The sequence below is a fragment of the Dendrobates tinctorius genome, unplaced genomic scaffold, assembly GCF_039654945.1.
Source record: "Dendrobates tinctorius isolate UK_male_01 unplaced genomic scaffold, ASM3965494v1 ptg000018l, whole genome shotgun sequence".
NCBI lineage: Eukaryota > Metazoa > Chordata > Amphibia > Anura > Dendrobatidae > Dendrobates > Dendrobates tinctorius.
In genome coordinates this window covers 14,790,315-14,816,561 of record NW_027361686.1, presented here as the reverse complement: position 1 = coordinate 14,816,561, position 26,247 = coordinate 14,790,315, and the positions used below count along the sequence as shown (strand labels likewise).

General features: G+C 46.2%; 1 protein-coding gene across 3 annotated transcripts in view; it reads left to right on the top strand.

Annotated features, from left to right (window-relative positions):
• IFT46 (intraflagellar transport 46) overlaps positions 1-26,247 on the top strand; it is an 87,796-nt gene that overhangs the window by 33,414 nt on the left and 28,135 nt on the right. For all 3 annotated transcript variants that reach the window (XM_073566489.1, XM_073566488.1, XM_073566487.1), the window contains exon 6: positions 282-375. In XM_073566489.1, coding sequence (XP_073422590.1) covers positions 282-375 — 94 coding nt within the window. The remainder of the gene's footprint in view (positions 1-281; positions 376-26,247) is intronic.

Below are 26,247 nucleotides of genomic sequence, written 5' to 3'. Positions count from 1 at the left end.
TTCTACTGTGTAACAACCTCCATGCTGCTGCTTTAGGTTATGTGCTACAACGAAAAGAGCAGGATCCATATCTCTGTTTTTGTTTGGAGATATGGAAGCTAGTTTTCACCCACTAGGTGAGAGGCAAATGAAAATAAGCGAGAAACTGCAGAGTGGAAAACGAGTGAAAAAATGCAGGACACCAGTCACATATTGGCCAATGATGATGTTGTACCCCATGACAGCCTGTTCTTCTAAGTTACCTGAAACCGGTACGCTTTAAACCTCTTCTATTGTTTCAGGTATACGCCACATGCCATAGATTTGGACCACAAGCTGAAACCTTTTATCCCAGACTTTATTCCCGCTGTGGGAGATATTGATGCATTTCTGAAGGTATGTTTTTGCATTAATAGCCAGTATATTTTAACAGGCTTATATAACTAACGAAGAACACATAGTGTACATGTACCGTGTGCACGTGTCTGTGACGTTAATACATTTTAAGCTGTGTAACCTTGCTTTGAATTTGGATAGGTCAATATCCGATTAATGTGATTCCAGGTCACTTGTCTTTGTTTTATCCATGAATAACGGCGATCGCGTGAAAAAACGAAGTGTTCGCTATTAGCCTCTTAGTGACAGATCCAATTTTGCATGTTATTGACTGGGCCAGTTTTTACAATTCTAACCAATGTCACGTTATGAGTAAATAACTCTTGAACGCTTCAACGGATCCCACTGATTCTAAGATTGTTTTTCGGGACATATTGTACTTCATGTTAGTGGTAAAATTTCTTCAATATAACTTGTGTTTATTTATGAAAAAAACGGAAATTTGGTGAAAATTTAGCAATTTTTAAAATTTTAATTTTTGTGCCCTAAATCAGAGTCATATCGCACAAAAAAGTTAGTAAATAACATTTCCCACATGTCTACTTTACATCAGCACAATTATAGAAACTTAATTTTTTTTTTTAGGACGTTATAAGGGTTAAAAGTTGACCAGCGATTTCTCATTTTTCCAAAAAAATTTACAAAACCATTTTTTTAGGACCACCTCACATTTGAAGTGAGTTTGGGGGGTCAGTATAACAGAAAATACCCAAAAGTGACACCACTTTATAAACAACACCCCCTCAAGGTGCTTAAAACCACATTCAAGAAGTTTATTAACCCTTCAGGTGCGTCACGAGAACTAAAGCAAGGTGGAAGGGAAAAAATGAACATTTTACTTTTTTAACAAAAATTTTACTTAAACACCAAACTTTTTTATTTTCACAAGGGTAACAAGAAAAAATGGACCACAAAATTTGTTGTGAAATTTCTACCGAGTACGCCAATACCCCGTATGTGGGGGGGAGCCACTGTTTGGCGCATGGCAGGGCTCGAAATTGACTTTTTGAACCCAAAATTGGCTGAAATCAATGGTGGGCGCCATGTGGTGATGTACCTAAGCAAAAGAAACCACCCAATTCTAACCTTAGCACAGGCCTGCTCCTGACCCTATTCCCAACCGTATCCCCAACCGTAACCCTAGCCCCAACCTTAACCCTAATGGAAAAATGGAAATATATTTTTTTTATTTTATTTTTTTTACCTAACTAAGGGAGGATTAAGGGAGGTTTGTTTTACTACTTTTTTATTTTGATCACTGTGATTGACCCTATCACAGTAATCAAAATGAACCAATAGGAAAAATCTCCTATTGTTTCCGGGTGCCGACTGGCAAATCTCGGCCATTTTCTTCCCGGAAGAAGACTACGAGAGCCGGGGGACACCGTAGGTACCAGGGCGGGCTCTGGGGCTCCATTACTCTCGTCTGATGTACTAGATCATATCAGAGGAGAGAGAAATAAATGGGAAATCAGACTTTTTTTTTCTTTGCAGTCGCTGTTATTCTGTGAATAACTGTGATCGCAACACTGGGGACGGTAAAAACCGACCCAAATCATATTTTCCGGGGTCTCGACTCCGAAGATTTTCCAACGCTGAGGGGCGCTATAACCTTACTTCTCAGTGCCGTTAAAAAGTGTCACGGAGGAATAATTACCTGTTAAAAGGCGTATCGGCGGTTGTTAAGGGGTTAAAATATTTTCTTTCTCGCTTTATTGGGGGACACAGGTTACCATGGGTGTATGCTGCTGTCGCTAGGAGGCTGACACTATGCAAATAAGAAAAAGTTAGCTCCTCCCTAGCAGTATACACTTACCGACAGGCACAAATTACCTCACATTTAAGCGACCGAGAGAGCAGTGTGGTATCACCCACATCGCCCAGTCTCGGACCCGCTGGCAGGACTTTGTCCCCTGTCCCCCTTTGGGGCGTTTCAGAGTGACTCTCGGTGGTCAGTCCTTGCCTGTTCCCCTTCTTACCCCTCTTCTCGGAGAGGGCTGAGAGGAAGACAGTGGCCTTCCCCCTTTTTCCTAAGGGGTTGACGCTGTCTTCTGCACCGTCTAGAGACAGTGCGGGAAGGAGGATCTTCTCTCCCAGGACCCTCTCCATCCCGAGGGCTCCTGATGTGATACTCAGCTATGAAGAGGAGCCGGATTCAAGAATCAAGTTAGTATTTCCCCCCCCCGGTCCCCCTCCCCGCTGCAACGCTTACTGGTATAGGCCCAGCAGCTCCTGTGGTCTCCTTTTACCTGGGACTAGGTTTCAAAATTCGCGCCTTTTTTTCTTAGCGCGCACCGGCCAACATTTTTCAGCCGTCTTCTTCACCCGTCTGTTCTCGTTAGGCCACGCCCCCCCGATATTCACCCTATCAGCGGGCTCCGCTCCTTGCCGCACACGCCCCCAGCTTGGCACGGCAATTTTCCCCTGCACGTCCTCAGTCCCAGCCACGCCCCTCCGCCGGCCTCAACCAATGGGCGTGGCACTTTTGTTTTTTGCCAGCGCCAGATGCGCCCCCCTGGCCCGCCTGTTGGTCCCGGCACTGGTGTTGGGCACATAACAGGCTGGTCACGCCCCCACAGGCGTGCCAGCCTATCAGAACGCCGCTTTCTCTTTCTTCGGCCGGGCACGCCCCCCTTTTCTGCGAGCCCGGCCTGACAGGCCAATGACAGGGAGTCTCCGACTTCCCTCTTTCCTCAGGACGATTACCCCGTAATGCTGTCTCCTGCCTGATCCTGCATTTTTCAGTTAAGTTGTTCATTTGCTAATCCTTTGCATCTGATCTGGTTTTGCCTCTTTCTGCTTTGCTGTGAGGGTTCAGCGTGCTCCCTGCTGGGGCAGTGCTGGACCCCGCTCCATATGTTACAGCTTGTGTCAGTTTGTTCAGTCCCCTGTTTTATTAGTCTATTTTGCTTTGCTGCCAGTTCACACCAGAATGCTGATATATTGGGGGAGAGGTTGTGAGTGTTTTTTGCACATCAGATATGTTGGATTTTTTAGGGTTTTTGCATGATTGCAGACAGTGTCTTTCCTTTCCTATCCTATCTAGACAGTTTGGGCCCCATCATTTGCTCAGTCTATTTTCTGCCTGTGTTTGTGTCTCATCTTGTCTCACCGACAATATATGTTTGGGGGCTATCTATTTATTTGGGGTTCTACTCCGGGGCAGTTTAGATTTCACCTTTCTTGCTTTAAGCTTAGTTAGTTCTCCGGCTGTGCCGAGGCGTCTAGGGCATCGTAGGTACTCCCCACGGCTACTGCTAGTTGTGTTGTTAGTGGATTGCAGACCCCTAATCCTAAGTTACCAATCTTTCTGGTTTCCTGGTGGCCTAGCCTATTCCTGCCATCCTCCTCGGTGACCTATTCATAACACAAGTCCCAGTCGGTCTCAGGTCTGACTGTTGCCATGTCTCAATCAGTTTCAGACCTCACCAAAATATCACAGTCCCTGGTACAGGTCCTGGAATGCATGCCGCATCTCACTGCCGCCACCAGTGCTCCGAACACCTCACACGTTGATTCGCATGCACCTGACCACGACCTTCACAGGGACAGATCAGGAGAAAGGTCTAGGAAGCGGATTCTGTCTAGCTCCTCTTCAGATTCGACAGCACCAAGGGTGCCCCTCTCTGCCCATTCCCCCTCCTCGGAGGCGGACGTCGGGTCAGATGTAGCCTCTCTGTCAGAGTCTGACTCTGATAGAGATCAGACCTCTGGAACGCAGGACATGGTAGATAGCCTTATTTCGGCTATCATTCAAACCTTTGAAGTAAAAGAGGAAAATGCTACTGCTCAGGACCAATCCGTTTTATTCAAACGGGTAAATCGTCCTTCAAAAATTTTTCCCAATCACAACGAGTTTGAGGTCACTACCTCTAGACACTGGGAACATCCCGGCAAAAGCTTCCCGGGAAGAAAACGACTAGATATCCTTTACCCTTTTAGTTCAGACCTTGTCAGTAAATGGTCTGAATCTCCTAAGGTGGACCCGCAGGTTTCACGCTTAGCATCCCACACAGTCCTGTCCATTCCCGATACGGCGTCTCTCAAGGACGCTACGGACAGACAGGTTGAGGCTCTAGCCAAATCCGCCTTTGAGGCATCAGGCGCTTCTTTCTGCCCAAGCTTTGCCTCCACATGGGTGGCGAAAGCAATATCTGCCTGGGCCAAGATACTTCGTCAAGGCAGTGTGGCGGCAGCTCCCACAGAAGAGCTAGCAGATTTGGCAGACCAAATTGTCCATGCGGCTAAATACCTGTTGAATGCCTCCCTGGATGCTGCTGCTTGCTCAGCAAGAGCAAACAGCAACATTATTGCTATTCGCCGCATCCTTTGGTTGAAGGCATGGAACGCAGATCCAGCTTCCAAAAAATCTCTCACTGGCCTTCCGTTCCAGGGCTCCAGGCTCTTTGGGGCCAAGCTAGACCAGATCATTTCGGATGGCACCGGAGGCAAAAGTACTTCTCTGCCCCAATCCAGGCCAAGGCGCCCCTTCAACAGAAAGGGCCCCCAGCCTTTTCGGCCCTTTCGACCTTTCCTGCTGGGAGGATCCGCCTGAGGAAGAGACAGTTCTTCCGCACAAGGTGAAAGAAGGAAACCTTCCTTCAAACCTACCCCTCGCTGGAGGTCTAGGAGCTGCCTCTCTAAGCCCTCCGGTTCTCGTGGCCACAGATTTTCCTCAAAATGACGGGTCACCTCCACCTGGAAATCTTTCCATGGTGGGAGGCAGGCTTATTCTTTTCAAGGAGACTTGGTTGGCTTCGGTCGATGACGCCTGGATCAGGGAGATTGTCACATCAGGCTACAAGATAGAATTTTCTTCGTCCCCAAAAGCACGTTTCTTCCTCTCTCGTCCACCAAAAGAGCCCTCTCATGCCCCAGGGCTTTCCCAGGCTGTCTCTTCCCTCCTAAGCTCAGGAGTAATCGTACCCATTCCTTGGCATGAACGGTTTTCCGGGTTTTCCTCGAACCTGTTCGTAGTCTCAAAAAAGGACGGCTCCCTTCGCCAGATCTTGGACCTCAAGCAGTTGAATCGCCACCTTCAGGTTCGCCACTTTCGAATGGAGTCCTTGCGCTCGGTGATTGCCTCCATGGAGCCCGGGGAATATCTTTGCTCTATGGACATTCAGGATGCTTATTAGCACGTTCCTGTTTGTGTGCAGCATCAGAGGTTCCTCCGGTTTGCCATACAGGAGTACCATTACCAGTTCACGGCTCTCCCATTCGGTCTGGCGTCCGCCCCCAGGGTCTTCACGAAAATCATGGCGGCGGTCATGGCCATCCTTCGTTCAAAGGGGATTCGTATAATCCCTTATCTCGACGATCGCCTGGTCAAGGGCCAATCTCGCTGCGATCATAGCCTCCAGATCACTCTGGACACGCTGCGCCGTCTCGGCTGGATAATCAACAAAAAGAAGTCGACCCTGATCCCAACTCAGCGTCTCATTTTCCTGGGCATGGAATTCGACACCATCCAAGCTCGAGTCTTCCTTCCAAAGGAGAAATTTTCATCCCTCTGACGGGATCAAAGCCCTAAAGCACCCGGTCCCTCTTCCCCCTTCAGCTCTGCATGAGAATCGTGGGGAAGATAATTGCCTCCATGGAAGCAGTGCCATATGCCCAGTTTCACTCCCGCCCTCTCCAGCTGGCCCTCCTGTCTGTGTGGGACAAGACGGCGATTTCCCTAGACAGACCGGTGCCTCTGCCTCCCAAGGTGAGGCAATCCCTAACCTGGTGGATGCTTTCCATCTCGGTCCTACGCGGGAGATCCTTCCTTCCTGTTCGGTGGCAAGTGATCACCACCGATGCCAGTCTCCTGGGTTGGGGAGCGGTTTTTCTCCACCTCACAGCGCAGGGCCGCTGGGATGCTAAGGAGATTCTCCTCCCAATCAATCTCTTGGAGATCAGGGCAATCCTTCTTGCCCTCATCCGCTGGCAGTCCCTCCTCGAAGGCAAGCCAGTCTGCATCCAGTCGGACAACGCCACTGCCGTGGCGTACATAAATCACCAAGGCGGAACTCACAGCAAACATCATGCTGGAGGTGGCAAAGATTCTGCGTTGGGCGGAAAGCCATGTTCCCGCCGTATCAGCCGTCCACATTCCAGGCTTGGACAACTGGGAAGCCGATTTCCTGAGCCGTCAGGAGTTCGTGACAGGCGAGTGGTCTCTCAACCCCGCCATCTTCCACCAAATTTGTCTGAGGTGGGGCGTTCCGGATGTCGACCTCATGGCGTCTCGAACAAACCACAAGGTTCCCTGATACATAGCCAGGTCTCAGTCCTGAGGGACGCAGGTTTTTCCCACAAGGTCATCCAGACCATGATTAAGGCAAGGAAGCCAGCGTCATCACACATCTATCACAGATGTTGAAAAAGCCTTCTTACGGTGGTGTGAGGTCAACAGTTTGTTTCCTATGACTTTTTCTCTTCCCTCCGTTCTTTGTTTTCTACAGACGGGTCTCGACTCCGGCCTTTCCCTCAGTACCTTAAAGGGTCAGGTGTCCGCTCTGGCTATCCACTTCCAAAGGGATCTGGCTTCTCTTCCCCAGGTGAAGACTTTTTTTTCAGGGCGTCGCTCACATAGCGCCTCCTTACCAGTCTCCGGTCGATCCATGGGATCTAAATCTTGTTTTGTGCGCCCTTTGAGCCGATTCAGGATATCTCTTTCCCTCCTCTCGTGGCCTTCCTGGTCGCCATCACCTCTGTTAGGAGAGTCTCAGAGCTGACAGCATTGTCCTGCCGTTCTCCTTTCCTAGTTTTGCACCAGGATAAGGTAGTCCTCAGACCGGCTCCTGCCTTTCTGCCAAAGGTAGTCTCTGCCTTTCACATCAATGAGGACATCGTCCTCCCCTCTCTGTGTCCCTCTCTAACTCATCCCTTGAAGAGATCCCTCCACAAGTTGGACTTGGTCAGGGCAATTTGAGTCTACCTTGCTAGGACTGCTTCCTTCCGTCAGTCCGATTCCCTGTTTGTCGCCTCTGAAGGTCGTCGGAAAGGGTTTCCAGCCTCCAAATCACCATTGCTCGTTGGATTCATTCAGCGGTTCTGGAGGCATACTGCGTACAGGACAAACAGCCTCCTCCGGGGGTGAGGGCTCACTCTACTCGGGCTGTGGGAGCTTCCTGGGCCGTTCGTCACCAGGCTTCGGCCTTGCAAGTTTGCAAGGCTGCTACCTGGTCGTCCCTCCATGCCTTCGTGAGATTTTACAACGTAGATACTCACGCCTCTGCTGATGCAGACTTGGGTAGGAAAATACTGCAGGCGGCGGTCTCCTACCGGCCGACCTACGTACCCTTCTCTCAGCATTTCTTTCCCACCCTTGGGACTGCTTTTGGACGTCCCATGGTAACCTGTGTCCCCCAATGAAGCGAGAAAGAGGGATTTTTGGTGCTTACCGTAAAATCTCTTTCTTGGAGCCTTCATTGGGGGACACAGCACCCTCCCTTAATGTTGCACCGTGTTGGCCAATGTGCCGTTGTTTGGTTGGTACATAGGTTGAGTTCTTATGGTTGCTTCTACTACTGTTTTTGCACCAACTGAGGTAATTTGTGCCTGTCGGTAGGTGTATACTGCCGTGGAGGAGCTAACATGTTCTTATTTGCATAGTGTCAGCCTCCTAGCAACAGCAGCATACACCCATGGTAACCTGTGTCCCCCAATGAAGGCTCCTAGAAAGAGATTTTACGGTAAGTACCAAAAATCCCTCTTTCTCTCTGTTCTGAGGTGCTATACATGTCAGAGGTGAGAGAAATTATGTCCCTACTGCTCTGTCCCCTGGCCCTCTGCCTCTTCTTTCTGACAAAAAAAATGGCAGGCACACGCGTAGTGCGCCCACCAAGATCTGGCCAGCGACGGCAGGGATTTTTCCTATTGGTTCCTTTTGCTTACCGTGATATTCCCTACCACATTGATCAAAAGCCAATAATTAGTATATCACCTCCCCTCCCCCAGATGTTTTTTTTATTTTGTAATATTTCTTTCTTTCATTCTATGTAGTTAGGTTTGTAGTTGGGGTTGGGCTTAGGGTTAAGATTAGGGTTGGGCTTATGGTTATTGCTTATCTTAATGATGGGCTAAGGGTTGAGGTTAGGTTATTCAAAAGTAAAAAAAAAATAAATGGCAATATGACGACTAGTGTCAAGCGAGTGTTGCAACGAGAATCGCGGGTGCTCAAGTAACATGCTCAAGTCTCTGCCCTGGTTGTTTTGTGGCTGTTAGACAGCCAAAAAACATTTGGGTATTGTCTGCCATACACGGGCAATCCCCACATGTTTTTGGGGGTGTCTAATAGCCTAAAACATGCGGGGCGGTGACTCGAGCATGTCACTCGAGCCCTTACAATACTTGATGTATACCTGAGTACCTGATGCAAACTTGAATAGCGAGCACTTGCATTCAACACTAGTGACAAAATGTTCAATATGACGACATAATGTTATCAAATCCTGTATAGGACCTTATGAATTCACAATCCTCACTATACCACTTGTTAAAATCCGTCGGGTGGGGGGGCGTGGCTTTGCAGCAGTGAGAGAAGGACGCACGCTGCGGGAGCTCCCATTAATCCTCAGAATATCCTGCACTTACCGCCTGTATTGAGCACAGGACGTGGCAGCGCTTGGTGCCCGCTGGTGTCGGGACCCCCCGGGAGCTCTGAGGACAGGTGCAGAACGGCTCCGGTGAGCGGGAGCCTTGGAGGACGGGGGTGGACAGCGGGGCCTGTGGGGAGGGGCGGCCATCTTGGACGTGCGCTCTATCAGAGGGAGCGCAGCGTCCAGTCTCCAGCGCTGCGGGGACAGCGATCCACATCCTGCAGGATCCAAGAGGAGTGCAGTGAGTGCCCTGAAAGACGGGCCCTGCATGATTCCCTCTTTCCCAACTGAACTGCTGGCCTGCTAGTACTGTTACACTGCTCCCCCTCCCATTGCTACTATCTCCGAGGGTGGATATCCCTCCCCCCCTGCCATAGGAGCCTTGGTGACATTCTGCCTTCATTCACACAGAATCTGCTCCCAGGCTGCAATTAATGAGTGTGATTCCTACTGTGCATACATAACTGCAACGGGAAGATTTATAGACTGTACAACTTCAGCTATACCGGGGTATTTCACTGCTCTTAATCATGAACTGATCTAAGGGATCGATGGCAGCAGAAAAATTGAAGGAATTTGCCAGGCCCGACCCTTCTGAGAGTACACATACTCTACGAAACGCCCCCCCACAATCTCAGCGTAAAAATCGTACCTCAGGGAGTGGAGAGGAGGTCGAACAGGAGGAAATGACCCTTAAACAGGCATCTGAACAGCTGATGCAGGATATCTCCCTCACTAGGACATCTCTGACGGAGAAAATAGAGGATGTCTACACTGAGGTGGGGAGACTCCGTCACGATATGCAGGCCATGAGAGGGCGCATCACGGAGGTGGAGACGAGAGTGTCCAAGGTGGAAGACACCATTACGCCAATGGAGGCTAAGTTAACCAAGGTAGCGGGATCTATGAATGCCTGGAGGCAAAAGGCAGACGACCTAGAAAACAGAATGCGGCGAAATAACATCCGTATCATCGGTCTGCCTGAACGCTCTGAAGGTCAGCATCCTGAGCAATTCTTAGAAGGCTGGCTTAAGACCTCTCTGGGAGATGAATTCTCCTAGGTGTTCGCCGTTGAGAGAGCCCACAGGGTCCCCACCAAGCCTTTGCCTCCAGGAGCCCCACCTAGACCCTTCCTGGCACGTCTCCTCAACTGTAAAGATAGAGACGCCATTCTGCGCCTCGCGTGACAAAAGAGCCCTATCAAGTTCAACAATGCCGTGAACTCAATCTTCCCGGATTTCTCCATGGAACTCCAGAAGCAACGTGCGCAATTTATCGACATCAAGAAGCAGCTCAGGGAAAAGAACATTGTATACTCCATGGTCTATCCGGCTCGGCTTCGGGTTGTCCACGGGGGCTCCTCCGTGTTTTTCACGGATCCGGCGGCAGCTACCGAGTGGCTGCAGTCCCATAAAGGATCTCTTGCAAAGGAATCCTAGAGGATATACTTTTACTGCAGGCCTAGTCAGAGCTCTCCTGGCGGGCACCCAGATATCTACAATACCGGACACTACGTTTAGTGATGGTATCCCCTTGTTTGTTTTCTGATAGAGGAGCGGGACTTTGCTCCTATGTTACTAAGTCTATATTTTGTTTTTTCTTCAAAAGCTTTAGTTTTAGCTTTAAGTGTTATTTAGGTAGAAGTTGCAGCCAATGGAAATCTTGCTATTTATGTGGTGTCTCTAAGTTCTACTTAGGCGCTGATGCGCAACATGTCCAGATAAGTGGAGATGGGTTCTGATTTAATATGCATGACATGGAATGTGAGGGGTATCAAGACCCCCCGAAAAAAGGTTAAAGTATTTTCACAAATTAGGCACTATCACCCTCACATTGTGGCTCTGGTCGAAACACACTTGACCAGAGATACAGCTCGGACTGTACAAAAACACGCATTTCACACCAGCTACTCCAGGGGGGTCTCATTACTAATACACAAGGACGTTAGATGGGAGGTCCGGGAGGCCCGGAGAGATTCTGAAGGGCGCTTCATATTTGTGTATGCACTGATCAACTCTAAGAAATATGTTATTTTGTGTGTTTATAATCCCCCTCCAGCGAGTACGTCAATTCTCCAGAAAGCATTGAGTTTTGCTTTGAATTACCCAGATGCGGATGTCATTTGTATGGGAGACTTTAATCTGGTGATGAATAATTGCCTCAACAGATTGAGACTAGATGACGGGACACAGGGTGGGACCCCTGCAGCAGCTACATCCCAATTATCTCAGTTTATAGAGGGTAGTGAATGGTTAGACCTATGGAGAACACGTCACCCAGAAACAAGAGAGTATACTTGCCATTCCCCCACTAGACGTTCCTTATCCCATATAGATTATATCTTTGGATCTAGTGGTTTGGCAATGTGGGTGGACAGTATTGAACATGGAAGTAGAGGGATTTCAGATCATAGCCCAATCATCCTCAAACTCAGGTGTGGCCCGCCAAGGGGTAGAATAACATGGAAATTAAACCCTTTCTGGCTGAAATTGATTAAGTCACCTGATAGAACAACCGACCAATTACATGTCTTCGTGTCCTCCCACCCCGAACCCCGGAATGTTAATTTATTTTGGGACACCCTTAAGGCGTACTTGAGGGGCTGCCTGTCTTCTACGATCTCCTACATCAAACGGGTGACATCGGGGGAGGATGACGAAATAGAGCAACGATTGAAAGATTCAGAGGCCGCTTATGTATCTGATCAAACTAGTGGTAATAGAGTGGAGTGGTTGACGGCCCAAAGATTATATACTCAACATATAGACTCCAAGTCCAAACGTAAATTATTTTTTACTCGCCAATCCTACTTTGAACTAGGGAACCAGTCTAGTAAATTTCTGGCCTATTTGGTGCGGCAGCACAATACAACTAACACAATATTACAGATCCGCAGCTCAGATGGTACAGTGGTGTCCTCGACAGAAGAAATAATGGGATGTTTCCAATTATTATAGCTCACTGTACAGCTCAAAATATGACATTGATAGCCAGGGGTGTCTAGACTATTTATCAGATATAACGTTTCCCACACTAAGTGCTTCTCAGCGGGCCTTTATGGATGCTGAGTTCACTCTGGAAGAGATAGAAGATGCCATAAGGGATATGGCCTCTGGGAAAGCCCCTGGGCCAGATGGGTTTCCTATTGAGCTGTACAGGAAATACCGGGAGATTTTAGCGCCACTTTTGTTGTCGGTGTTCCGGGGGATTTGGGAGGGGGGTCATGCCGGAGTCCTTCTATGAAGCTAATATAATAGTGCTTAAGAAAGAAGGGAAGGACCCTCTGGACTGTGGATCTTATCGCCCCATATCTTTAGTAAATGTGGATTACAACATTTTTACGAAGATTTTGGCTACTAGGCTGAATTCAATTATTTTGGAACTTATACATCCGGACCAGACTGGCTTTATGCCTGGGAAAAGCACCTCCATTAATATCAGACGGGTTCAATCAGTGGTTCAATATAGTTCCCTGATGCCGGACAATAGGTGGGCATTGGCGTCGTTGGATGCAGCTAAGGCCTTTGACTCTTGAGTGGCCTTTCCTCCACGCATGCTTGCAGAAATACGGTTTTGGAGATAGGTTTTTAAAATGGGTCAATACATTGTATATGAAACCTAAAGCCCGTGTTGTTGTAAATGGTTCCACTTCCGAGTCTTTTTCTCTGCACAGGGGGACTCGTCAAGGGTGTCCCCTCTCCCTGGCCCTCTTTGCTCTTGCAATAGAGGCTTTGGCAATTCGCATGAGAACTTCTCCTAATATTATGGGTATAGAGAGAGCAGATCGGGTAGACACCATAGGCCTGTATGCGGACGATATGATAATATTCATGGATAGGGCGGAGGAGACGCTGACAGGAGTGATTGCCACTATAAATGAATTCAGTAGATATTCCAGCCTTTATATAAATTGGGAGAAGTCTGCTCTGATGCCTCTTTCTCATGCCCGATGCCGCGACTTGGGACTCTCTCCTTGTTGCCTATTGTACCACATTTTAAATATTTGGGTGTTCATATTTCTCAATCCAGCACACTTGATCTGCAGCTTAATATATATCCATTACTGGAGATGGTTAAAGTCAAATTTGCGATTTGGAGCAAACTCCCGCTGTCTGTAGGTGGACGCATTAATTTAATTAAAATGATACTACTCCCTAAGATCAGCTATTTTCTCTAACATACTGCTGTGGTGGTGCCTAAGTCTTTTTTCACTAATTTGAATTCCCAGGTTACGTCTTTCATATGGGGAAAACTAGGCCAAAACTTAAGCTATCCACTCTACAAAGGCCAAAAAAGGGGGGGGGGGTAGCACTACCGGATTTTCTTCTATATTATCTGGCGGGGCAGGCAAGAGCTATAAATAAGTGGATGCTCGGTGATCATCTTCCTAATTCTGAGAGTCATTTGCTTCATGCCACACATGCTGATTGCCCGCTGGGGTTTTTGGAGTTGGAAAAAGTAAAAGTTCCACGTCTGCTACCCATGCTTCGTCTGGCAAGACTAGTGTGGCGACAGATTAAGAGGGTGGTTGGATTTAGTGATATCATAGCTGAAATGCCCTTATGGAATAATAGTTACAGTCATATGTAAAAGTTTGGGCACCCCTATTAATGTTAACCTTTTTTCTTTATAACAATTTTGGTTTTTGCAATAGCTATTTCAGTTTCATATATCTAATAACTGATGGACTCAGTTATATTTCTGGATTCAAATGAGGTTTATTGTACTAACAGAAAATGTGCAATCTGCATTTAAACAAAATTTGACCGGTGCAAAAGTATGGGCACCCTTATCATTTTCTTGATTTGAACACTCCTAACTACTTTTTACTGACTTCCTGAAGCACTAAATTGGTTTTGTAACCTCATTGAGCTTTGAACTTCATAGCCAGGTGTATCAAATCATGAGAAAAGGTATTTAAAGTGGCCACTAGTAAGAAGTTCAAACTATTTGATTCTCCTGTGAAGAGTGGCATCATGGGCTCCTCAAAACAACTCTCAAATGATCTGAAAACAAAGATTATTCAACATAGCTTTTCAGGGGAAGGATACAAAAAGTTGTCTCAGAGATTTAACCTGTCAGTTTCCACTGTGAGGAACATAGTAAGGAAATGGAAGAACACAGGTACAGTTCTTGTTAAGCCCAGAAGTGGCAGGCCAAGAAAAATATCAGAAAGGCAAAGAAGAATGGTGAGCACAGTCAAGGACAATCCACAGACCACCTCCAAAGACCTGCAGCATCATCTTGCTGCAGATGGTGTCACTGTGCATCGGTCAACAATACAGCGCATGCATAACGCCTTTTTGTATGACCAAACAACTCAATCTTTGTTTCATCAGTCCACAGGACCTTCTTCCAAAATGTAAATGGCTTGTCCAAATGTGCTTTTGCATACCTCAGGCGACTCTGTTTGTGGCGTGCTTGCAGAAACGGCTTCTTTCGCATCACTCTCCCATACAGCTTCTCCTTGTGCAAAGTGCGCTGTCCATCAGTTATTAGATATATGAAACTGAAATAGCTGTTGCAAAAACCAAAATTGTTATAAAGAAAAAAGGTTAACATTAATAGGGGTGCCCAAACTTTTACATATGACTGTATTTTCCGACACTGCTTGCCCACCCATCTGCTGAATTCTGGCCTCAGTGCAATGTCTCTACGATGGGGGATATATATGAATGTGGTACATTATTATCTTTTGAACAATTACAAGTTAAGTGCAATGTCCCGAGGTGACATTTCTTCCGATATTTGCAATTAAGATCAACCCTTCAATCGCACATGAGATATGTCGGTATGAATAATGCCATTTCGTCTCTACCCTTGATAGGCATTCTTAAATCACAAGGTCCCCAGGGTCTCATCTCCTCTCTGTACACACACATGCTATCGGTGAGGACGGAATCTGCCATATGATTGGTTAGGGGGAAATGGGAAAGGCTCATCCCTGATACTCAGGGAGAAGAGTGGGAGGAAATCCAGGAGTCACCAACTAAGGTGTCTCCGTCAATTAACAATAGAATGATACAACTTTATATTATAAACCAATCACATTTGACTCCGACTCGACTCTTTAAGATGGGCCGTTTTCAATCTTCGGAGTGTCTGAGATGTCATACATCCGATCTAGATTATATCCACATGATTTGGCAATGTCCAATTATAATACACTATTGGAAAGAGGTAACGTCATTATTAACCTCCCTGGCACAGATTCCTGTTCCCCTTGAGCCATTGGTTTGTCTGTTTGGGGTGTGGGATGATGAGACATGGGGACATTATACGGGAATTTTCTTACGAGAGACCTTGTTCATGGCACGGAAGGTGTTGGCACTGCGGATGGGGGGTTTGGATCCCTCCCTTAGGGCCTGGATAGAATTGGTGAACTCGATTATACCATATGAGCGTTGGCTCTATCAAAATAGAGGGTGCCCGGATAAATTTAAGATATGGGAGAGGTGCAATTCCTCTCACCTCACACTGTAGGACGGAGATACCGCATGATAAAGAGCTAATTATATAGGCATAGGCTGCAAATAGTTGTTTTGTAGTAGTAGTAATGTATTAGAGGTTTGGCAGGCTTTGTTATTTGAATAATAACACACAGACTAATGTAAGGCAATTGACGGTATGATTTATTCTATGTACAGCTGGTATACATACACTGTTTGACATTAATGCTCTGCGAAATGTATGTGTATTACATGATATTTTCATCATTGTCAGTTTGCATATTGTGTACCCTGCCTTTGGTTCAATAAACGAATTTAAAAAAAAAAAAAATCTGTCAGGGGTGTAATTTCCAAAATGGGGTCAGTTGTGGGGGATTTCTATTATTTGGTCGCCTTAGGGGCCCTGCAAATGTGACATGTCGCCTGCAATCTATTTCAGCCAATTAGGCTGAGTTCACACGTGGCGTTTTTTTCGCGTTTCCGCGGCAGTTTTAACCGCGCGATTTTGCCGCGAAAACGCGAAAAATGAGCATCCCATGCATTCCTATGGGATTCCGCAATGCTGTGCTAATGCTGCGGTTTTTACCGCGGCGGAATCGCTTCGCGGTAAAAACCGCAGCATGCTCATTATTTTGCGGAATCGCGGCGATCCCGCACCCATAGGAATGCATTGTTCCGCTTACCTCCCGCATGTGGCTGTGCACACCATGCGGAAAGTAAGCAGAACAATTGCGGATGGTACCCACGGCCCGGAGGAGAGGAGACTGTCCTCCGTCTTTGGGTACCATATCCCTGTAAAAAATAGAATTTAAAATAAAAAAATATTATTATTCTTACCCTCCGACGTCCCGCGCAGCATTCCCCCCTCTCTCCACGCTCCCGTTCCCAGTAGTCCTTTGCGAAAATTCCCGCGATGGCGTCCGATCTCGCGGGATCGCGAAGTCTCGCGGTAATTCGCGCGACGTCATCGCGAATTACCGCGAGACGTCGCGATCCCGCGAGAACTGACGTCATCGCAGGCATTTTCGCAAAGGACTACTGGGAACGGCTGCGCGGGACGTCGGAGGGTAAGAATAACAGTATTTTTTATTTTTTTTTACATTCTATCTTTTACTACTGATGCTGTATAGGCGGCCTCAGTAGTAAAAAGTTGGTCACACTCGTCAAACACTATGTTTGACGAGTGTGACCAACCTGTCAATCAGTTCTCCAAGCGATGCTCCAGATCGCTTGGAAAACGCTAGCATTCTGCAAGCTAATTACGCTTGCAAAATGCTAGTTTTTCCGCGGGAAAATTGCGGGAATTTAAAATGCGATTTTCCCGCGGACTGGAATTCCGGAATTCTCGCGGTAATTTCCGCGAGAGTTCCGGTACGTGTGCACTTAGCCTTAGTGTTCCAAAATTCAAATATTACTCATTCTGCTCCAAGCCCTGCTGTTTGTCCAAACATAACTTTTTGACAACATCTGAGGTATTGCCGCACTCATAAGAAAGTAGGTAACAAACAGTGGGGGCCACTTTGTGGTGTTACTGCTTGTAAAAGTGAGAAATTTGGGGCTAAAGCAAGATTTTAAAGGTAAAATGTAATTTTTTTTTTCATTCCACTTTGTATTAATTCCTGTGTCGCAACTGAACGGTTAAATTTTTTTTACAGACCGTTTTAAAGTATTTGAGGGGTGCCATTTTTTTTTTTCAAATATTACTTTTGGGGAGTTTTCAGAATTCACTCACCCAGTGGTCATAATACCCGCAAACCATAATGGTAAAATCTGCACTAAATTGTGGCGCTCCTTCCCTTCTGAGTTTTGCACTGTGCCCCAAAAATATTTCCGGATTACATGTAGGGTATTACACAACAAACTGGTGAGATCCATTTTTTCCTATTATCCCCGTAATTTATTTTTTCTTCACTGCCCTATGGTATAAAACTCTGTGACCCACCTGTGGTGTCAATATGATCACTGCACCCCTAGATGAAATTATTGAGAGGTGTAGTTGGTAAAATGATGTCATTTATGGGGGGTTTTTGTTTTCTTGGCAACTCAGGGGCTCTGCCAATTTTACATGACACCCTCAAACCATTCCAGTAAAATTCGAACTCCAATACGGCGCTTCTTCCCTTCTGAGATTTTACTGTGACTGAAAGTAGCTTTTGGCCACATACGGGCTATCTTTGTACCAGAAGAAATTGCACATTATTTTGTATGGTCCATTTATCTTTTTACCATTTTGAAAATTGAAAATTTGGTGCAAAACCAACATTTTTGCGGGAAAAATGTATTATTTTAATTTTTGCAATTCAACGTTATTAACTTCTGTGAAGCACCAGGGGTTTCAAGGTGCTCGCTAGACATTTAGATACATTCTTTGAGGGGTGTAGTTTCCAGAATGGAGTCACTAGTGGGGGGGTTTCCACTGATTAGGAACATCAGGGGCTCTCCAAACGCGACAGTGTCCGCTCTCGATTTTAGCAAATTTTGCATTCAAAAAGTCAAACTGTGCTCCTTCTCTTCCGAGCCCTGCTGTGTGCCCAAATAGTAGTTTTTCCCACATATTGAGTATCTGTGCAGTCGTAAGAAATTGCACAACAAATTTTGGGGTCCATTTTCTCCTTTTACCCTTGTGAAAATAAAAAATTTGGGGCCAAAAGAACATTTTTTATGAAAAAAGTGAAATGTTCATTTTTTCCTTCCACATTTCATTAATTCCTTTGAAGCACCCAAAGGATTGATCAACTTCTAGAATGTGGTTTTCAGCACCTTGAGGGATGCAGTTTTTAGAATGGTGTCACTTTTGGGTATTTTCTGGGTATTTTCTGTCATGTAGGACCTTCAAAGTCACTTGAAATATGATGTGGTCCCTAAAAAAAAAAATGGTTTTGACTTCCTAACAACAACAAAAAAAAATCACTGTTTCAAAAATTACGCAGATGTAAAGTAGACAGGTTTGAAATGTTAGTTATTTGTTATTTTGTGTGACATAACTTTAAATTTTTTTTATTTTTTTTTTTGCTATTTTTGATTATTTTCATAAATAAGCACAAATTTTACCACTGTAATGAAGTAAAATATGTCACCAAAAAACATTTTCAGAATCAGTGGGATCCGTTCCAAAGTTATTACCACATGAAGAGTCACTGATCAGATTTCATAAATTTGGCCTGGTCATCAAGGTCAAAATTAGCTCCGTCACTAAGGGTTTATCGGCTGATTGGCAAAGATGCAGACGGTCAAACTATGACTGCTGTTCTATTGATGGCTTATTCTCACTATAGGCCATCAATAGTATTTTCATGGAAAACTATGAGTTTGAAGAGCTGACCAGGGACATTATGAAGAGACATGACTACGCTCTACTATGTCCGGTCTCAACTGTGTGGACATTGGTAGAGACCTGCCAATCACCTAGAGCGGTGTGGCTAGAAGCCAGCCAGAGGTGGTGGTATGGTGGTATCTTAACATTATGGGCCTGATTCATCAAGCATTTATGCAAAAAAAAAGTGTCATAAAAGCTTTGAAAAGCTGCAACATTTTGGTGCTACTCAGTTTGTCCAAAATATTGCAACTTTTGATATTTTATTGCCTATTTTTGACCTTTGTTTTCTTTGGGAAAGATTTCTGCCCTTTATACCCTTTTTCAGTGCACTTGACTTTTTGCAAGCAGGTGTAGACTTCCTTTGGGGATGGCCTCTGTGCCCCACTCTACCAGCATCTTCTGAAACTTTGGCACCTCATCATCCTTTCCTGCTTATGCTCAGCAGCCTCCCTTTCAGCTGCTTGGCAGTGTTTTCTGTAGACTTAATTCCTTGAGGGTAACCATCACCCCTAGTCACATGATCTCTAAGTTAGTAGTGTTCTATGTGAGATCCCCTTTCTGTATTTTTCATCAGGACAGGGTAATCTTGCATTCTCCCCCTCCAATCCTTTTCCTCTATGATGACATTCTCCTTCCTACACTGGGTGCAGAGTTATTAGGCAAATGAGTATTTTGATCACATCATCCTTTTTATACATGTTGTCCTACTCCAAGCTGTATAGGCTTGAAAGCAAACTGCCAATTATGTAAATCAGGTGATTTGCATCTCTGTAGTGAGGAGGGGTGTGGTCTAATGGCATCAACACCCTATATAAGGTGTGCTTAATTATTAGGCAACTTCCTTTCTTTTGGCAAAATGGGTCCGAAGAGAGATTTGACAGACTCTGAAAAGTCAAAAATTGTGAGATGTCTTGCAGAGGGAGGCAGCAGTCTTCAAATTGCCAAACTTTTGAAGCGTGATCACCGAACAATCAAGCGTTTCATGGCAAATATCCAACAGGGTCGCCAGAAGCTTGTTGATAAAAAAAAGGCGCAAAATAACTGCCCATGAATTGAGGAAAATCAAGCTTGAAGCTGCCAAGATGCCATTTGCCACCAATTTTTTTTTTTTTTTTTTTAATCAGATAGTTTTTATTCACATTTTCATTATAACAAACAAGTGAAAAACAACTGTATCACCATCCATCCCACCCTCCCCCCCCCCCCAACACCCCACACCCCCGCCCGGTCCACAAAAGAAATAAGAAAATTATACACAAAAAGCACAAATCTTATGAAAATATAAAATACATGCACATAGACACAGTGGATAACAATGTCGATCAAAATCAGCTATTAGACGAATAGGTTCGCTGCTGGCAGACCCGATGTGTCCAGCCAACCAGCCCAAATTTGCTCAAAAATATTCGGTCGTCCCCTCTTAAGGTATATAAGGTATATGGCTTTTTCTCTATAGAGTATATAGTTTAATTTATTGATATATTCTGTCCGAGATGGCACCTTATCTGAAATCCAATGGTATGCTATCAGCTTCCTAGCAGCATAAAGCATTCTGGAAACTGCGGTTTGAAGGTATTCATCTCCCCCCACATCCTCCACATATCCCAAGACACAGACAACGGGATCTCTCGGGATATCCTGTCCTGTAGTCACATGGATCAAATTAAGGACCAGAATCCAAAATACCTGCAGGCAGGGGCACGTCCACAACATATGCAAGATATCAGCATTCTCGAGCGTACATTTAGGGCACTGCGAATCCCTCCTCATCCCCATATCAAATAACCATTTAGGGGTTCTATAAACTCTATAAAGAATATACAATTGGGACAAACGATTGGGTTCACTAAGAGACAGCCTGGGGACCATCTGCAGAATAGATTCCCATTGATCCCCTGAAATGGCGCCCAACTGTTGCTCCCACTTCGCCAGCGCTCCTATCGGATGCTTCACCAAAACCATAGAAAGAAGTCCACCGTACACAAACGAGATTAAACCCCTAGTGGATGCCTGCAGCCCGAGCCTGCTGACAATAGCATCCTGGTGTATAGATATGCTATTCATTTGGTCCTGCACTGTGTAGGCATGCCGCAACTGCAGATACTGGAAGAACATAGAGTGTTGGAGCGGAAAATCCCGTCTCAGTGTGTCAAAGGACTTAAAAACCCCATCCTCCACTAATTGCGACAGGCACCAGATACCTATTCGCCTCCATTGCGCAAAACCTTTAAGCGACCTCATTTGCGGCAAATACAGGTTATCCCAAATAGGGGAGTATTTTGTGAAACCCGTGATTCTTCTTAACTGTTTAATTTTATCCCACACTTTAATCATGAGAAGGACCGTAGGATATCTAGACGCCCAAGGTCTAAATCTGCCCGCCTCTAAGTTGGATAATAGCGACCCCTGACCCACAAGAAACCGGAAAATCAACTGGCCCCCGCTGTCTCCGCTGGGAAGCCCTCCATTCCCCCCGCCATGTGCGGACATTGAGAGGAGAGAAAGTAGAGCCATGGATTGGGCAGCGCCAGCCCCCCTCCTCTTTAGATTTTTGTAAATATTCCAATTTGATCCTTGCACCCTTTTTTAACCAAATAAGTTCTCTAAATATCGCATTAATTTTGTAAAACCTATTTTGAGGGAGCCATACTGGGGAGTTGTGAAGAACATACAGAAGCTGCGGCATGATCACCATTTTCAGTAAGTTCACTCTCCCCACCACAGAAAGATGCAACTTAGCCCAGGCCTTAACCTTTCCCTTAATCCTGGCCATCAGTGGCGAGAGATTCAAATATTCAAAATCCATTAGTTTATTAGATATCATAATACCCAGATATTTGAAAGTCGTTACAACCGGCACCTGTGTGACGTTGATTGGGATCGGATCTAAAGGGAGAATCGCAGATTTTTCCCAGTTAATAACTAGTCCCGAGACAGCGCCAAAAGAATTAAGGAGCAGCATCACATTATGTAATGATCTGTCAGGGTCAGCCAAGAACATAAGCAAGTCATCAGCATAGAGTGCTACCTTCTCCTCCTGTCCTCCGTATCTGAACCCCTCGATGCCCTTATCATATCTTATTCTGGAGGCCAGAGGCTCTATCGCTAAAGCAAAGAGTAGCGGGGACAGAGGGCAGCCCTGCCTCGTACCTCTATAAAGAGGAAAAGGGTCAGACAGTGATCCATTTGCTCGTATTCGTGCTTTTGGTTCGGAATATAGGAGCCTGATCCAGCTAATAAAACCCGGACCAAACCCCATACAGCGAAGTGTAGCCCAGAGGTAGGTCCACTCTACACTGTCAAATGCCTTGGCGGCATCCAGAGACAGGACCACCCTCCCCCCGCATTATCCGCCCTCACCTGCATGTTCAAATACAGTCGCCTAATATTTATGGCCGTAGACTTACGAGGCATGAAACCTGTCTGATCCGAATGTACTAACGATTCCACCACCTTCGAAAGTCGAGTGGCCAAAACCTTCGCCAGGAGCTTAATGTCCACCGTCAGGAGGGAAATGGGTCTATATGACGCCGGGAGTGTCGGGTCCTTGTCCTTTTTTGGCAGATTTGCCACCAATTTTGCCATATTTTAGAGCTGCAACGTTACTGGAGTATCAAAAAGCTCAAGGTGTGCCATACTCGGGGACATGGCCAAGCTAAGGAAGACTGAAAACGACCACCTTTCAACAAGAAACATAAGATAAAACGTCAAGACTGGGCCAAGAAATATCTTAAGACTGATTTTTCTAAGGTTTTATGGACTGATGAAATGAGAGCAACTCTTGATTGGCCAGATGGATGGGCCCGAGGCTGGATCAGTAAAGGCCAGAGAGCTCCACTCCGACTCAGACCCCAGCAAGGTGGAGGTGAGGTACTGGTATGGGCTGGTATCATCAAAGATGAACTTGTGGGACCTTTTCGGGTTGAGGATGGAGTGAAGCTCAACTCCCAGACCTACTGCCAGTTTCTGGAATACACCTTCTTCAAGCAGTGGCACAGGAAGAAGTCGGTATCGTTTAAGAAAAACATGATTTTCCTGCAGGACAATGCTCCATCACATGTATCCAAATACTCCACAGCGTGGCTGGCCAGTAAAGGTCTAAAAGAAGAAAAAATAATGACATGGCCCCCTTGTTCACCTGATCTGAACCCCATAGAGAACCTGTGGTCCCTCATAAAATGTGAGATCTACAGGGAGGGAAAACAGTACACCTCTCGGAACAGTGTCTGGGAGGCTGTGGTGGCTGCTGCACGCATTGTTGATCGTAAACAGATCAAGCAACTGACAGAATCAATGGCTGGTAGGCTTTTGAGTGTCAGCGTAAAGAAAGATGGCTATATTGGTCACTGATTTTTTTTTTTTGTTTTGTTTTTGAATGTCAGAAATGTTTATTTCTAAATTTTGTGTTGCTCTATTGGTTTACCTGGTGAAAATAAACAAGTGAGATGGGTATATATTTGGTTTTTATTAAGTTGCCTAATAATTCTGCATTGTAATAGTTACCTGCACAAACAGATATCCTCCTAAGATACCCAAATCTAAAAAACCCCACTCCAACTTCCAAAAATATTAAGCTTTGATATCTGAGTCTTTTGGGTTCATTGAGAACATAGTTGTTATTCAATGAGAACATAGTTGTTATTCAATAATAAAAAGAATCCTCTCAAATACAACTTGCTTAATAATCCTGCACACGGTGTATTTTTGGAAGTGTTCCCTGCACAGTTTAGTGTAATCAGGGCTATTATGGACGATTTAGTGTAGTCAGGAGATAGGGATGACCATCCACATTCCGATTATCTTTATGTGATCCTTGGGAGGCGCTGCAGGGTTCTGCCAGTGTCTGGGGAAACCTTATTCTAAAGATCTGCAATTGTGAAAGTCTTTGTGTGAATGGGTAGAACGGCTCCTTTTTGTTTTTTCCACTCCTTCCACAAGGGCAGTCAGGCATCAGGCTGCCATTTCTCAGGTCATCAAGGTTACCACCTGGGCCTCCATTTGTAGCTTCAGCAGGTTCTTCAAGGTTCTCCTCATGGCTTCACCTAATGCCAGCTAGCATTGCTGCAATCTGCTGTGCACTGGTGTTGTGCCTGGTAAGTGTCAGGTATTGCTTGCTCCCCGGCATACAGTAACTTCATCCCTCCATGTGATACCCTAGCAGGGTACACTGCTCAATGTTGTTGCATATATTTTATAGCGGTACCGGTGTGCCATTGCGGTCTGGTCTTGGGCCTTTGTGGCATGCTGGTACTTATAGCCCTCCAGCTGTTGAGAAAAGTATAAGTTGCAGATCCCTGAGACAAATGTGTGAGGCTTATACACAGCTAGTTACAGTATCGTGCATTGCCATGTACCTTCCTTGTTCACAGTTGATACTATACTCAATGTCTGGGATGATTAGCAGGGATCATATATAAGATGTAGAGTGCAGAACTCCATGCACTCAGATGTTCACTAAGGGTGTCCGCTCCGAGAGGCTTAGCAATCATACAGAGATCTACAGTAAGCGAAAAATATGGAGGGGAAGGGAGATGGTAGGACTGGATGCCAAAAGTGAGTAAAGGGAAACAATCCGCAGAAAATAACCTATATTTTAGGCTAGTTTCACATTTACGTATGGAGGGCTGCGGACTTCCTCCGTGAAGCTCCGCCCACTGCCGCACCTCCTCCGGTCAGCTCCGCCTACGTCCGCATACTTCTGCATGTGGCCTGCATACCCTATCTTTAACATTGGGTATGCAGGTCGTTCGGATGTATGCAGATGCCTCCGCCTGCGTCGGTTTGACGATGCGGCGACCACATCAAATTCCAACATGTTGCATTCGACGTGGGTCAAGGCATTGTCAAAACGACGCATGCGGAGGCATCCGCACAGCCTGCGTACCCAATGTTAAATATAGGGTACTAGATTATGGCCCGATGCTATCGCATCGGGAGGATGCGATAGCATCACACCTCTTGCCATGTTAACCCTCAACACACACACTCCTCAACACACACTCCTCTCACCTTTCACCATCTCCACTCACTCTTTCACTCCACATACGACCCCTTCTCTCACTCCGTCTCTCATACTCACGCCGTCATCGCCGCTGCTCCACGATCCCCGACATCTTCTTCCGCCGGCGCCATCCTGGATCCAGACGTTTTCCACGCCGGCGACATGTTCTTGCGGCGACGCCATCTTGAGTATCGTGAAATCCCGCGATAGTCAAGATAGCGTCGCCGGCGTGGACGACGTCGGAATCCAAAATGGCGTCGGCGAAATCTCGCGAGTTTTCGCCGACGCCATTTTGGATCCCGACGTCGTCCTCGCCGGCGACATGTTCTTGCGGAGACGCCATCTTGACTATCGCGGGATTTCGCCGATCCAAAATGGCGTCGCCGCAAGAACATGTCGCCGGCGTGGACGACATCGGGATCCAAAATTGCGTCGGCGTAATCTCGCGAGATTTCGCCGACGCCATCTTTTTGGATCCCGAGTCGTCCACGCCAGCGACATGTTCTTGCGGCGACGCCATCTTGAATCTCGCGGGATTTCACGAAATCCAAGATGGCGTCGCCGCAAGAACATGTCGGCGGCCTGGAGAACGTCTGGAACCAGGATCGCAGCGGCGGAGGAAGATGTCGGGGCAGCGACGATGACGGTGTGAGTATGAGAAACGGAGTGAGAGAAAGGAACGTATGTGGAGTGAAAGAGTGAGTGGACGTGAGTGGAGGTGAAAGGTGAGAGGAGTGTGTGTTGAGGCGGTGTGGTGTGCTGAGGGTTAACATGTGCGTGTGTGTGGTGACGTCACCGGTTACAACTGGACGGAAGTTGTTACAACCGGAAGCTGGTTAGGGCATTTATTATTATAGATGCAGAAGTATGCGGACGTAGGCGGAGCTGACCGGAGGAAGTGTGGCAGTGGGCGGAGCATCACGGAGGAAGTCTGCAGCCCTCCGCAGCTCCTCCATAAGCAAATGTGAAACCAGCCTTAAATCAGGGTTTTTTTTGTTACATTTTTATTACCCCAATCTTTATTGAAAAGCAAAATTTCTCATTGTCAGAAGAGACAGGATTTAAATAAGAGACTAACACCTCTATACACAACTGATAACACAGGATCCACCAGTCACAATAGCAGATGGCACACCTAACCCTGCTCCCCTTCCTTCACGTTGACCTTTCCACGGGCTGTAAGATAGCGCTCACTGTATGTGTTGGGGGACACTTGCTTGCCAGCAGGATTAAGGCACACAGGAACAGTTTCTAACTTAATCAGACCATCCGGTTTATTTAAACATAGCATGAACCAGATATAGTACAGTCTGTTTCGTTACATCCACAAACATAACAAGACACCAATCTGTTCATGTAGAAGATACACCTCTCTGCCTTCTTACAACCCCCTTGTCTGAGGTTACCTTCCAGGAGCTCCACTCCACACGCTGACTTCTTGTGAGTCCTGGCTTCCAGGGAAGCTGCCTTACTGAGATCACTGTCACGGACGATGACTTGCTCAACAGGTCAAACTCG